Source organism: Rhineura floridana, chromosome 1, assembly GCF_030035675.1.
Source record: "Rhineura floridana isolate rRhiFlo1 chromosome 1, rRhiFlo1.hap2, whole genome shotgun sequence".
NCBI lineage: Eukaryota > Metazoa > Chordata > Lepidosauria > Squamata > Rhineuridae > Rhineura > Rhineura floridana.
This window is the reverse complement of record NC_084480.1, coordinates 219794859-219810569: the sequence shown is the minus strand read 5'-3', so window position 1 is coordinate 219810569 and position 15711 is coordinate 219794859. Positions and strand designations below refer to the sequence as shown.

Sequence of the window (15711 nt, the reverse complement as noted above, 5' to 3'; positions counted from 1 at the left end):
GGACCTCTTAATGTTGTTGGTGGCCGCAAGTGAATTGTCTCCTGCCTTGAAATGTGTTATTAAGCAAATTATTGGCCTGGGTAACACATAATGTGAAGTTTGTCTGGATCTCACTGATACAGTGTTTAACTAAAATAATGGTTTTATGAGATTTTATTAGATTTACACCCTGTTTAGGACAGGATATGATAATTGTGTGAACCATTACAAAATATATCACACGATCACTTGCTTCTAGGTATCTTGGGTTGCTTCCCATTTTACAACCAGTTTTTAAGCATTAATTATGACTCATTTGCATAGTGTTTTCAGACAGTTTAGATTATGTCAGCTGTTTATTGAGCATGTGGGGAAGTTATACAGAATTGCTTCAAGCTATTGTTATTCCACACTTTCTAGTGCCGTTTCCCATCATTTTCCTGATTATCAACAAACATCATGTCTTTCTATTTGCTTCCTGACTGTCACTATTTTGGGGTGGGATTCAATCACCTACATGGCAAGTTCAGTTGTGCAATTGAAGTTGATTTGGTGCTGTTGCACAACAAACCCACTTCCCCCAAAATTTAACTTTTTGCAATTGATGGGCTACTCCAGCCTAGTAATTCATGAATCTGAGAATGTTCCAAGTGTTTCGAACTTGAAATATTATTATTGTTTTCTGCAGTTCTAAATCATCCTCACTACCTCCTGTTGGTGGATCTGGAAAATCTAAGGGGAGTGTAAGTATCAGAAATAATACATGTTTCATGGTTGACCACCTTGTTTAATACCATGAGGTGGGATTTCATTTTCCTTTGTGCGTATACACAAACATTCCTCAGACAGAACAGAAAGGAAGCATGAGAGACTTGAGCTTCTTGTTCTCCTTCCATTTCTGTCACACCCAAAACCTGTCTGAAATAATACCTCTGTTGCTTTTCACATTATATCCAAAGCACACTGATGTCAGGATTATAATTTGGGAATATTGATAGTAAAACAGCACTTATATGTGTGCATTTGAAAAGGATGCTTACAGAGCAATCCCATTCATGTCTAGTAAGTCCCATTTGAGTTCAGTAGAACTTAATTTCAGGTATATAGGTGTACATAGGAATGTAGCCTTAAAAGCTCTTTTTTAAGTTTTCACAAATTAAATTTTCTCCTCCTCCTTTTTTGTGATGGGATGATCATACTAGTCCAAATCTACTGACACAGCAGAGACAGTGTCCTCTCCACAGCCTCCAAAGAGAAAGGAAAAGCATGTACAGAATCAAGATATGAAAAAGCCTGCTAAAACAAAAGAAAATGTAAAAGCAGTGACCAAATCTCATATTCTCTTGGATAATGGTAAGTACCTGAAATCCATATCATATTAATGGTATTTTGAGGAGTAACAAAGTAGTGGTAAATCTTAAGTGTGGCTGCCATGAACACCACTCAGTTGTTATTTGTGCCTTGTGCTGTTTTCATGAGCTAGTATGACTTTTCCTAAAAACTACTGTTTCCAAACATGATCCTCTTAACTTTAACTTTTTTTAAAAATTCCCTGGACTAATGAGGTAAGCCTGTACATGAATTACACCCCCCTGGGAAAGGACTACATTCCTTTTCCTGGCTAACTCAATGCTCAGAGTGTAGTGCTACACCACTATTATACTGGAAATTCATCAGCACAGGGGGAAAATAGGGCAGAGAGAAGATGTAGCAGGGAAGGAGAGGGGCTTAGTTGTTTCTGCAATGTTGGTTGCTAACCTTCAACTGAAGTATGGGAGGTACAATGAGCTGATCTGAAAGCATGCTTCTGCACTGTGAATAGGATAGGATGTGGACTGGGCTCCATGATACCATCATCTCAATACTGCTATTGCCACACACTGATTGGAGCTTTTCATGCATGGCTAAGATGAGGGCACCATTATAATCTACACTGTGATTGTGAATCGTCATTGTGAATGATGGCAGGGTTGTCAGGATGCTGTGGAAGCCACTGTTGATGTAGCTAAGTTAGCTCTTAGTTTCTAATGGTATTCTTGTGCTTTTGTGTTTTGCTACCAGGGGTGTAATGGTGTAGCAGCTGCCAGAATAGTGGGATTTCTAGGAATGATCAAGCTCCTGCTGCATCCTCCCCTCCCCTCCCCTGCTCTCTTCTCCTCGTGTGCACCTCTGCATGCAGGAGTCACTTGCTGTTGACATTCCCTTAACTGCAGGATTGTATGTGTCCAGTGACATGCGTAAGGAACAGATTATACCATACCCTTGGTTACTATATAAGTCTTTATTAAAACATGATGGTTCAGCGAAAAAGCAAATTGTATAAGAGAATTGATTATTTTCTCAACAATGTAATTTTTTTGGAGACATAATATAGAATTACGTAAAGGTCAAAATTTGAGATGTCTATGAATTAGCAGATGACATTCACAGCCTTGGTTCACTTTATCCAAAAGAGTAACAGAAAGAAAGATGGATTATATCTGGAGCAAAATGAATTCATATTCCTTGCAGATCATCACATCCAAGTTTAATCTGAACTGAAATTATCCTGTCTCCTTCACATGCCACATTCCTAGCCACCTGATTTTGTTACTATAAATTTAACAGAGGGAGAAGAACAGATGAAGAATCCTAATTAGTCAGTTGCTACAGAGTCTACATGCTTTGGGCTATAGTTTGTAATGTCAGTGTAGCAATTCAGAAGTACTGAGGGATTGTTCTATTGCCCAACTGTTCTAAGTTTCATTATCGTGCAACTAAATTAATAGGCAGTTTTATATAGATATTCTTTAAGCCATGAGTGTTTCTGCTACTTTCTGAACATCCCAGAAATTAACACAGGCCCTGCAGTCTTGAATACTATATACTAGGGATCGGAAACATGTTTCCTTCCAGATGTTGTTGGCCTCTTAAGTGCCATCAGCCCCAAGCAGTATGGCCAGGGGTTATGGGAATTGTAGCCCAACAACATCTGGAGAACTATAGGTTCTCCACCTCTACTGTAAGCAAAAGGGATTCTTATGACCCAGTCCGTACATCAAGGTAAACTATAGTTAATAGTTGAGTGTTATTGAACCTATCTCACCTACTTAAGGAACAAACCACAATCCATAACTTAGTGTCACTTCTGAACCAGGAATACTGTTTTGCTCCAAATGAATTGCAGTCAGTAAGGTTAGGTTTGTTCTTGGCTTAATAACTGTGGTTTCTTTGAATGAAACAAATCACAATCCCTGATCTAATGCTAAGCCCCAGGGATCATTGTTTGTTTCTCTCATGCACTACCAGGGAAGAGCACAATGGACAAGATTGGTGTATTCATGATAAACCATTACTTGTTTGCCTTGTGTGAATGAGGCCTATTGCTGCCTATCAGAAGTGAAAGCTGCACTGTTGAGGGATAGCAGTTATTCTTTTTATTTATTTATTTATAAAATAAAATATTTATATCCTGACTTTCCATTAAGAAAAGAAAAAACACTAAAAACTGTTTCTTTCAATCAGCAGAAAGATCTTGGTGTTCTCATAGGTTTTTTACTTTTATTTAAATAGTTTTTGCCGTTTTTGTCTGAACTATGCAACACTGGTTTTGCTTGCACACAATTTTGACAAAGCTGTTCCAATTCTGAGCAAACTTTTTAAAAATGTAGTTTTTTTTTCTTTTAAGATGTTAATATCCTGCCTTTGCATCACATCTAGGCTTCTAAGGCAGCTCACAAGAAGTAATATGTTAATATAATCTATTATAATAAAGACTCCCTCACCAAGAGATAAAAAGCAAAAGCAAATCCAGCTGTCAAAACAAAACAGAGAGAAATAAAATGGAAACTAAGCACTAATCAAATGCCAGCAACAACATGGGTGAACAGAAATTAATTGGTACCTGAAAATTAATCATGTAGGCTCCTGATGATATAACTGGGAAGTGTTAAGTATAATGTTGTAGAGAAGTTTTGAATTAACTGAATCCTGCATTCTTTTGATCTCTTTTTTCTGAAGTTGAAATATGTGGGCTAGTCTCAGCCTTTTAATTAAAAAGTCCTTTTAATATGTTACTTGTCCCTTATCCTGCTTTCCAGAATTGAGACAAGAGACAAATGTTTAGAGTAGACTTGACCATGATTTTTAAAGATACTCAAAAGTGATTAACAGTAAACCTTAGCTGTCTTCTAAAATCCTACCCTTCCAGTGAGAACACTATTTCCAGGAAGAAAAGGTGTCAGCTGCTACTTCTTAGTGTATGCCTTAGCCTGATCCAGAGTCAAATGTGGAGCCAGCAGTCCTGCTTTCATCTTCTCTCAGCCACACCTGTAAATGATATACCATATGGGGCCAGTGGTACCATAACACCTTCAAAGTACCACACTTTGAGTTACCTAAAGCCTTTCCCAGAAGGATGTCCTCTGTTAACCAGCCTTTGGAGATGCCTCAAAGTGATTACCAAGTGAAACTCTATACTCTAACCCAGGCCAGTACTGGCTTTGTCTCAAGAATGGGCCAGGACTGCTGGCCCATTGTTGTCCAACCCCATCAGCAGGTAGAATGAGTTCCCAAATTTCCTTTGTAGATCCCCAAGGAAATATTGTAGCTGATTTCCAAGAGTTCAAAGCAGATCTTCTGCCTGCAAAGCACGTGCCCTGCCACTAAGCTATGGCTGCTACTCAAGCATTGCAGAACAAGTGCCCATACCAAATGCCTTAACTAACCACAAAACAACCCTGTGAGGTGTGCTGTTTCTGATAGCTTGGAAGTGGGGCTGGCCTCAAGACATGTTACTTTGTGAGCCAAATAACAAGATGTCTTCCCATATTCAGAAGTCAACTTGACTGGCAGTTAAATTTTCAACATTGGCTATGGGACATGTCCTCCATCAAGGGATGGACCTAAGAAGAAAATCCGCCATGTTGGGAAATTTTCCATATTTCACATACATTTTACGTTCAATTTCCTTAGGGTCTCAGAGGAAGTGAATGTAAAATACTTAATTTTCCCCCTGATAACCCATTGCTCCCAAGGGGATTTGCTTTACTGATTTCAATGCCTGTGGCAGCACGAGTCCTGCATGCAGCTAGCCACTCTTAAGCAGATGAAATTACTTTTTTTAAAAAAAGAGAAAAAGACAAATGGGAAGCTCTTATATATAAATTGGTAAGAGAGTGGGAATCCAGCAGTGCACAGATTCCAGACTGAACTCCTCCTCTGATTGCCAGACTGGTCTAGGCAGATCAGGTCAATTGTGTCTGCTTAGAAATTATGGATTGCCAGATTCCTTCCCCGTTCCTATCTCCACTACATCTGAAGGCAGCAGGCTAGCACAGGTGGCTCAAAGTAGGCTGTGTGGCACACAGTTCTGACCTAAAATACATAATTATAAAATGATATCAAAAATTTAATATGTATATAAACATAATAAGCAAAATAATAAAAAAAATAAAAAAATCAGTGCCCATAAACAGTGAAATACAAAATATATGATATAATCAAGACAATATCAATGTGAAGATAAAGGGCAACTTGTAAACAGTGGCTAATACACATAAATCAATGCCCATATGTAATTAATTGAAAAATGTATAGCATTTTGATATTTGATATTGTCTTGATTATATCATATATTTTGTATTATGTGTATGGGCACTGATTATTATTTTTTAATCATTATTTTGCTGGCCATCTTTATTATTATATGAGAATACTTATAGGGATTTTATATTGAATATTTATATACATATTAAAGTTTTGATATCATTTTATATTTATGTATTTTATGTTTGTACCTTAACTTTGTTTGGAGTACTGTGTTTGCGCTAAGGCAGATTTTAACTTCACAGTTTTTACACAGTTCTGACCTCCAACAGAGTTGAACAACTGGATCAGCTTGCCCAGCAACTGTTGCCTCAGGGCAGCCACCTCACTTAGCTTCATAGCAGGGCCAGCCGTGCCTGCAGGTTGTATCACTGCATTGCTGTGACAGACCCTCACCACCTTTATTCACAAAATTAGTGGGCCAAACCTACATCACTTTTACACTCAGGAAAATATCAAAGAAAATTAGATCCCAGATGCTGCCTTACACCACAATTTAGTCAAGCATTTGTCAACTGACTTTAAAAGCCCACTTGAATTAAAGCATCTTAGGCTGCAATCCAATACACACTTACCTTGGGAGTAAGTCCTGTTGAACCCAAAGGAGCTTACTTCTGAGTAGACATGTATTGCATTGTAGCCTTAATCACCTGTCTGATGACAGAAAGAGAAGAAACCTGCTGGATCTTATCAGGGAGGCCCATTCCATGTCACAGTGGTATTACCACTGAGAACACCCTAGTCACATCCATGCCATACTTTTAAAACACTCTTTTACCACTTCAACAGTCATGACTCTTCCCAAAGAATCCTGGGAACTGTAGCTTGTTAAGGGTGCTGGGAATTGTAGCTCTGTGAGGGGTCTCCTTAACAAATCTCAGCATCCTTAACAAACTACAATTCCCAGGATTCTTTGGTGGAAGCCATAAGTGTTAAAGAGTGCTTTAAATGTGTTGTTGTTAATATTTGTATGCTCACAGCAGCTCACAACAGAACAAAAATACAAATCACTAAATCAGTAACAATCAAATACTAAATCATTTAAAAAACAACAAATAACTCAGTTTGATCACATGAAAATTTATTATAGTCATAATAAAGCAATCAATTAAAACATATCAATTAATGACAAATTTAATAAGCAATCCAATACAATAATACAAAAAAACATTCTGCCATCCCATCTTGGAAGTTACAGCCTCTGCTAGTTGTGGTTGTTGTTCTTGCCAGGAAAAGGTTATTAGCAGCACCTACTTTTATCTCTGTCCCAAGTGCCACCCGAGCCCCCCTACTGGAAGAGACCAGACCTGGCTTGGGTGTCGATGGTTTGGAAATTGGGGTTCACCTCATTTCCCTTGACCTGCACTCTTGAGCTGCCAGAAAAGTTCCATTGCACTTAAAATATCACTAGTCCTCAGCAGGGCAGATGTTCCAGGAGTTGGGGAAGAGATACAAGAGAGCAGTCTGTCACCCCAGCTCAGATGTTACATCCAATGCTAATTGCTGCTGCTGTTGCTCTGTGGTGTGGATGTAAGTCCTGTCTCTGGTATCTTGTCAACTAGAATTACAACAGATCAAAAGGAGAGCCTCCAAAGCACATTGTAAAATTTTTAAGATTCATATTTTTATTTATTTATTTAATTAGATTTATATCCCACCCTTCCTCCCAGTAGGAGCCCAGGGTGGCAAACAAAAGCACTAAAAACACGTTAAAATGTCATAAAACCAGACTTTGAAATATATTAAAACAAAATATCTTTAAAAACATTTTTTAAAAAAAGCTTTAAAACATATTAAAAAGCAATTCTAACACTGGGATGTTAAATGCAGACTGGGATAAGGTCTCTACTTAAAAGGCTTGTTGAAAGAGGAAGGTCTTCAGTATGCGCAGAAAAGATAACAGAGATGGCATCTGTCCAATATTTAAGGGGATGGAATTCCAAAGGGTAGGTGCCACTACACTAAAGGTCTGTTTGCTGTGTTATGCAGAACAGACCTCCTGATAAGATGGTATCTCTAGGAGGCCCTCACCTACAGAGCACAGTGATCGACCAGGTATATAAGGGATAAGATGGTCTTTCAGGGATCCTGGTCCCAAGCTGTATAGGGCTTTGTACACCAAAACTAGAACCTTGAACTTAGCCCAGTAGCTAATAGGTAGCCAGTGCAATTCTTTCAGCAGTGGGCTGACATGTAGGGCTGGTTAATCCCTGCATCCAGTTATTATGCACTAGCTTTTTTTGTTTTTAAGGAAATAGAATTAATTGGAGATTTTATGCAGCAGATGATGAAATGTTCCTTTTATTTTTCTCAGAAGAATGTGTAACAATTTGTGACTGGCTTGGGGGGGGGACTGAGTCTTTGAAATGAGGGTTTTACTATCTTCAGGGTAATAACTTTCTTTTGCCCTCTATCTGTAGTATCAGTCTGGCTTGGTTTGCCAAAGAGATTGGGGTTTTAATGTCTCTTTGTATTCTTCATGCTGTGAGGAAGTTGATAGGTGTTCTTCTGCAAGATGAATTGCATTAGTATTTTGAAGGATTTTGGCAGCAATTTTCAAGAGCTGACATTTATATGGAGCCTGTGTTTATTGATGAAAAATGCTGGCAAATGGATATTCACATTAGGTGTGATAGGAAAGAGCAAAAAGTGTCTCCACCCATTTGGTCCTGGCTTGCCTTATATAGATTATTTCAATTTTTTGCTAGTAAGCTTTGTAGGCACAGCCTCTAAATGGAGAGTTGAGAAGCCTTTAAACATGACAGACCGATCCACTTTTACTAGAAGGTAGCAGCAAAATAATTGATTGGTTGATTCAAGTCATTAGGTAAAAAATAATTCCTGTTGTTTTCATAACCTCTCTTTTAATTTGAGTAGGTTCCATTTAGGATGTTGTGGAACATAGTGGGGATAGTTTGAAAACAATCTTCTGGTACCACCTCTGTATGTTATGGTTTTGGACTCTGTCTTTTATTGGAGCCATTTTCCTGGGTTATGGAAGTCTGATGACCAAGAAAACACTTCTTAATTAAGAATTGAACTTACAAGTTTAAAATATTTCTGAGTTCTTACAGTTTTAATACACTAATGTTTCTACAGATCCAGGATTGTGTTGTGAAGAAGAATGTCAAGTGTCTGAATTACAATCATATTGTGGATTATTATTATTAGTCTGTCTCTAGTTTCCTTTTAACCCCATATATCAGCAATCCTAAATGATTTAGAGCCAGGTTATTTGGAGGACCACCACCCATATGAACCTGGCTGCATGTTGAGATCAGCTTTGGAGGCCGTGGTGGTGTGCCCATCAGTGAGGTTGGGAGGGGGATGAGAAACTAGGACTTTTTTGCTGATGCTCTGCATTTTGTCACACTCTTTCCTGACTGAAATATAAAGAGGCTTTAAAGACCAATTTGTTTTGTGTTGCTTTCTCTTTGAGTTTAGGACTTAGACAAATATTGGATGCAGCTATTTTAAATTTGCTGAAATAACTGTTTTTGAGGTAATTGTGCTGGATTATTGTTACTGATAATTTTGTTTTTGTTGAATTCTTCTGTTTTGTGGTGTGTTAATGATGTTTGTGGTATTTTTATATGCATTAGGAAAATTACATACAAAAATGTGCATATTAGGAGAAAAGCACAGTCAAATGCTAGTGAATTTTTATGGGGACATCTTTAAAAATTACAAACAAGTGGAAATTTAGTGAACTGAATTTAAGTTTGGAAAAATGAGAAATGGAGAGAAACTGAAATTGACAAATTTGTCCACCTCTGCTGTTGAATGTGTCTCAGGGTGTAAAGTGACAGGGGAAGAAAAAGAGCTTCCCCAACAAAATACCTCCTATATACTTTCCTTTGCCTTCACTTCAATCTACCAGAAAATTTATTCCCTAAAAATAAGGATTTGGGAGAAATTTGATTCAGTTTAAAACCAAATCTATCAAATTTGCAGTTTCTGAAACAGTATGAGAACTGAAACACAGCCATCCTTTAAAAGTTGCACGTATTTGAATTTTGTGATGCAGTTCTCCAACCAAACAGTGTTTACAAAAATGCATAGGGAAAATGAATATATTAGGAAAAATAGCATATAAAATGTAGTATATTAGGATAAATTGCAAAAATGTGTACATTAGTCAAAACTGCATACAAAAATGTGATTATTAGGAGAAATTTGCACTAAAATGCTGAAGATTTTTCATTATTATTGTTTTTAAATTGCAAAGTGCTGCAGAAATGTGAACTGAATTTAGGATTGGAAAAATAAGAAAATGAGAGAACTAAAATTCACAGATCATAGAATCATAGAATAGTAGTTGGAAGGAGCCTATAAGGCCATCAAGTCCAACCCCCTGCTCAACGCAGGAATCCAAATCAAAGCATTCTCGACAGATGGCTGTCCAGCTGCCTCTTGAATGCCTCCAGTGTTGGACAGCCCACTACCTCTCTAGGTAATTGGTTCCATTGTCATATGGCTCTAACAGTTAGGAAGATTTTCCTGATGTCCAATCGAAATCTGTGTTCCTGCAATTTTAACCCATTATTCTGTGTCCTGCACTATGGGACGATCGATAAGAGATCCCGGCCCTCCTCTGTGTGACAACCTTTCATCTACTTGAAGAGTGCTATCATATCTCCCCTCAGTCTTCTCTTCTCCAGGCTAAACATGCCCAGTTCTTTCAGTCTCTCCTCAGAGGGCGTTGTTTCCAGTCCCCTGCTCATCCTTGTTGCCCTCCTCTGAACCTGTTCCAGTTTGTCTGCATCCTTCTTGAAGTGCAGAGACCAGAACTGGACGCAATATTCAAGATGAGGCCTAACCAGTGCTGAATAGAGGGGAACTAGTACTTCACGCAATTTGGAAACTATACTTCTGTTAATGCAGCCTAATATAGCATTTGCCTTTTTTGCAGCCACATCACACTGTTGGTTCATATTCAGCTTATGACCAACGACAATTCCAAGATCCTTCTTACATGTTGTATTGATGAGCCAAGTATCTCCCATCTTATAACTGTGCATTTGGTTACTTTTTCCTAAGTGTAGAACTTTGCATTTATCCCTGTTGAATTTCATTCTGTTGTTTTCAACCCAATGCTTCAGCGTATCAAGGTCCCTTTGAATTTTGTTTCTGTCTTTCACAGTATTACCTATGCCCCCCAATTTTGTATCATCTGCAAATTTGATAAGCATGCTCTGTACCTCCTCATCCAAGTGGTTAATAAAAATGTTGAAGAGCACTGGGCCCAGGACTGAGCCCTGTGGTACCCCACTCGTTACTTCTGCCCAGTTTGAGAAGGAACCATCGATAAGCACTCTTTTGAGTACGATTCTGGAGCCAACTGTGGATCCACCTGATAGTTGTTCCATCCAGCCCACATTTAGCTAGCTTGCTAATCAGAATATCATGGGGCACTTTGTCAAAAGCTTTGCTGAAGTCAAGATATATTATGTCCACAGCATTTTCACAGTCTACAAGGGAGGTTACCTGATCAAAAAATGAGATAAGATTAGTTTGGCAGGATTTGTTCTTCATAAATCCATGTTGACTCCTAGTAATCACTGCGTTGCTTTCAAGGTGCTTACAGATTGACTGCTTTATAATCTGCTCCAGAGTTTTTCCCAGGATTGATGTTAAGCTGACTGGTCTGTAGTTCCCCAGTTCCTCCTTCCAAAGTAGGAATTGAGCACTTCTGCCTTTTCTTTGTCATCTGTTATCATTTTGCCATCCTCATTGAGTAGCTATGCCACCATTTCTTTTTTCTGTCTTTTACTATGGACATACCTGAAGAAAGCTTTTTTGTTGCTTTTAGCATCCCTCGCTAACCTCAGCTCATTTTCAGCTTTAGCCTTCCTGACAACATCCTTGCAATTCCGTGATACCTGCCTGTATTCTTCCTTTGTGGCCTGGCCTTCTTTCCACTTTCTGTATGTGTCCTTTTTTGTTTTCAGGTCATCTGTAAGCTTTTTGTGAAGCCACATTGGCTTCTTCTGCTGTTTCCCCCCTTTTTTCGTTGTTGGAATTGCTTGCCATTACATTTTTAGAATTTCCTTTTTTAGAAACTCCCACCCATCTTGGACTCCTTTTCTCATTAGGGTGGCTTGCCGTGGAAAGGTACTTACAATTGTTCTGAGTTTATTAAAATCAGCTTTCCTGAAGTCCAGGGTGTGCGTATAGCTACTCTCTGCTTTTGCTTCTGTTAAAATCAAGAATTCAAGTATGGTGTAGTCACTTTCCCCCAGAGTTCCCATAACTGCCACTTCATCCACCAAATCATCTCTATTGGTTAGAATCAAGTCCAGGAAAGCTGATCCTCTGGTTGCTTCCTCCACTTTTTGTAGGAGAAAGTTATCTCCAACACAAGTCAGAAATTTCTTGGAGGGGCTGTGTTTGGCAGAATTTGTCTCTCAACAGATATCGGGTTAATTGAAACCCCCCATTACTACTACATCATGCCTCCTCGAAACATTGGCAATTTGCTTTTCAAAAGTTACATTCTCATCTTCTCCTTGATTGGGTGGTCAGTAGTAGACTCCAAGCACCACATTCCTTTTATTACTTGCCCCATTAATTTTAATCCAGATACTCTCGGTGGTGCTACCAAGCTCATCTTCCTGTATTTCTGTGCAGGGATATATATTTTTAACATATAGCACGATTCCACCTCCCTTTTTATTCCTTCTGTTCTTTTTGAACAAGTTATATCCTTCAATTGCTGTATTCCAGTCATGGGAGTCATCCCACCAAGTTTCAGTTATATCTATCAAGTTGTAATTGCCCTCCTGTATTAACAGTTCATATTTGTCCTGCTTGTTTCCCATGCTCTGCACATTAGTATACAGATATCGACGACCATGTGATTTATGGCTTGGGTTCCTTACTACATTTTTCTGAGGACTGTTACTGGTCCCTATTAGAGCCGATCTCTCTGGTCCCGTTACTGTGCACAAGCCTTCCTCAGTCGTTACCACCAAGTTTACGTCTCCCTCCCCCTTAGGATTCAGTTTAAAGCCCTCCTGATGAACTTCTCCATGCTGTGGCCAAAAACGTTCTTCCCAGTCCTTGTGAGATGCAACCCATCACTTGCCAGCAATCCATCTTCCAGGAACCATAGGCCATGGTCCCAGAATCCAAATCTCTCATGTCGGCATCACCTTTGTAGCCATTCATTCACACGGAGTATTTTTCTTTCTCTTTCTACTCCTTTTCTAAGTACTGGAAGGATGGATGAAAAAACTATCTGGGCCCCAAAGTCCTTGAGTTTCCTTCCCAGAACTTCAAAGTCTGATATGATTTCTTCATAGCTCCGTTTGGCAGTATCATTTGTTCCCACATGGATGAGGAGAAAGGGATACCTGTGACTGGGCTTGATGAGTGATGACAACCTTCCCTCACATCTCTAATCTGTCATCCTGGTAGACAGCATACCTGACGAGTCCACAGATCTTCTCATAAGAACATAAGAACATAAGAAGAGCCTGCTGGATCAGGCCAGTGGCCCATCTAGTCCAGCATCCTGTTCTCACAGTGGCCAACCAGGTGCCTGGGGGAAGCCCGCAAGCAGGACCCGAGTGCAAGAACACTCTCCCCTCCTGAGGCTTCCGGCAACTGGTTTTCAGAAGCATGCTGCCTCTGACTAGGGTGGCACAGCACAGCCATCACGGCTAGTAGCCATTGATAGCCCTGTCCTCCATGAATTTGTCTAATCTTCTTTTAAAGCCGTCCAAGCTGGTGGCCATTACTGCATCTTGTGGGAGCAAATTCCATAGTTTAACTATGCGCTGAGTAAAGAAGTACTTCCTTTTGTCTGTCCTGAATCTTCCAACATTCAGCTTCTTTGAATGTCCACGAGTTCTAGTATTATGAGAGAGGGAGAAGAACTTTTCTCTATCCACTTTCTCAATGCCATGCATAATTTTATACACTTCTATCATGTCTCCTCTGACCCGCCTTTTCTCTAAACTAAAAAGCCCCAAATGCTGCAACCTTTCCTCGTAAGGGAGTCGCTCCATCCCCTTGATCATTCTGGTTGCCCTCTTCTGAACCTTTTCCAACTCTATAATATCCTTTTTGAGATGAGGCGACCAGAACTGTACACAGTATTCGAAATGCGGCCGCACCATAGATTTATACAATGGCATTATGATATCGGCTGTTTTATTTTCAATACCTTTCCTAATTATTGCTAGCATGGAATTTGCCTTTTTCACAGCTGCCGCACACTGGGTCGACATTTTCATCGTGCTGTCTACTACAACCCCGAGGTCTCTCTCCTGGTCGGTCACCGCCAGTTCAGACCCCATGAGCGTATATGTGAAATTAAGATTTTTTGCTCCAATATGCATAATTTTACACTTGTTTACATTGAGTTGCATTTGCCATTTTTCCACCCATTCACTCAGTTTGGAGAGATCTTTTTGGAGCTCTTCACAATCCCTTTTTGTTTTAACAGCCCTGAACCATTTAGTGTCGTCAGCAAACTTGGCCACTTCACTGCTCACTCCTAATTCTAGGTCATTAATGAACAAGTTGAAAAGTACAGGTCCCAATACCGATCCTTGAGGGACTCCACTTTCTACAGCCCTCCATTGGGAGAACTGTCCGTTTATTCCTACTCTCTGCTTTCTGCTTCTTAACCAATTCCTTCTCCACAAGAGGACCTCTGCTCTTATTCCATGACTGCTAAGCTTCCTCAGAAGTCTTTGGTGAGGTACCTTGTCAAACGCTTTTTGAAAGTCTAAGTACACTATGTCCACTGGATCACCTCTATCTATATGCTTGTTGACACTCTCAAAGAATTCTAATAGGTTACTGAGACAGGACTTTCCCTTGCAGAAGCCATGCTGGCTCTGCTTCAGCAAGGCTTGTTCTTCTATGTGCTTAGTTAATCTAGCTTTAATAATACTTTCTACCAGTTTTCCAGGGACAGAAGTTAAGCTAACTGGCCTGTAATTTCCGGGATCCCCTCTGGATCCCTTTTTGAAGATTAGTGGTACATTTGCCACTTTCCAGTCCTCAGGCACGGAGGAGGACCCGAGGGACAAGTTACATATTTTAGTTAGCAGATCAGCAATTTCACATTTGAGTTCTTTGAGAACTCTTGGGTGGATGCCATCCGGGCCCGGTGATTTGTCAGTTTTTATATTGTCCATTAAGCCTAGAACTTCCTCTCTTGTTACCACTATTTGTCTCAGTTCCTCAGAATCCCTTCCTGCAAATGTTAGTTCAGGTTCAGGGATCTGCCCTATATCTTCCACTGTGAAGACAGATGCAAAGAATTCATTTAGCTTCTCTGCAATCTCCTTATCGTTCTTTAGTACACCTTTGACTCCCTTATCATCCAAGGGTCCAATCGCCTCCCTAGATGGTCTCCTGCTTTGAATGTATTTATAGAATTTTTTGTTGGTGGTTTTTATGTTCTTAGCAATGTGCTCCTCAAATTCTTTTTTAGCATCCCTTATTGTCTTCTTGCATTTCTTTTGCCAGAGTTTGTGTTCTTTTTTATTTTCTTCATTCGGACAAGACTTCCATTTTCTGAAGGAAGACTTTTTGCCTCTAAGAGCTTCCTTGACTTTGCTCGTTAACCACGCTGGCATCTTCTTGGCCCTGGCGGTACCTTTTCTGATCTGCGGTATGCACTCCAGTTGAGCTTCTAATATAGTGTTTTTAAACAACTTCCAAGCATTTTCGAGTGATGTGACCCTCTGGACTTTGTTTTTCAGCTTTCTTTTTACCAATCCCCTCATTTTTGTGAAGTTTCCTCTTTTGAAGTCAAATGTGACCGTGTTGGATTTTCTTGGCAATTGGCCATTTACATGTATGTTTAATTTAATAGCACTGTGGTCATTGCTCCCAATCGGTTCAACAACACTTACATCTCGCACCAGGTCCCGGTCCCCACTGAGGATTAAGTCCAGGGTTGTCGTCCCTCTGGTCGGTTCCATGACCAACTGGTCTAGGGAATAGTCATTCTCGGCATACTTGGGTTTCAATCCCACGCAGTAGGGAGTCTCCCACTACTAGTACTCTTCTCGTTGTGGGGCATGGTTTCATTGTTCCTGCTTGACTGAGCTTCAGCCTCTTGCTCGTTGTCACACGGGGTCTCCTGTAATTCTTCCACCACACGCTGTCCTCCAGTCTCATCCT

At 39.7% G+C, this 15711-nt stretch overlaps 1 protein-coding gene across 4 annotated transcripts in view; it reads left to right on the top strand.

Annotated features, from left to right (window-relative positions):
• The window catches only part of DCDC2 (doublecortin domain containing 2), a 78675-nt gene that overhangs the window by 45936 nt on the left and 17028 nt on the right, over positions 1-15711 (top strand). For all 4 annotated transcript variants that reach the window (XM_061593372.1, XM_061593367.1, XM_061593361.1 and 1 more), the window contains exons 7-8: positions 668-722; positions 1182-1332. In XM_061593372.1, the coding sequence (XP_061449356.1) occupies positions 668-722; positions 1182-1332 (206 nt within the window). The remainder of the gene's footprint in view (positions 1-667; positions 723-1181; positions 1333-15711) is intronic.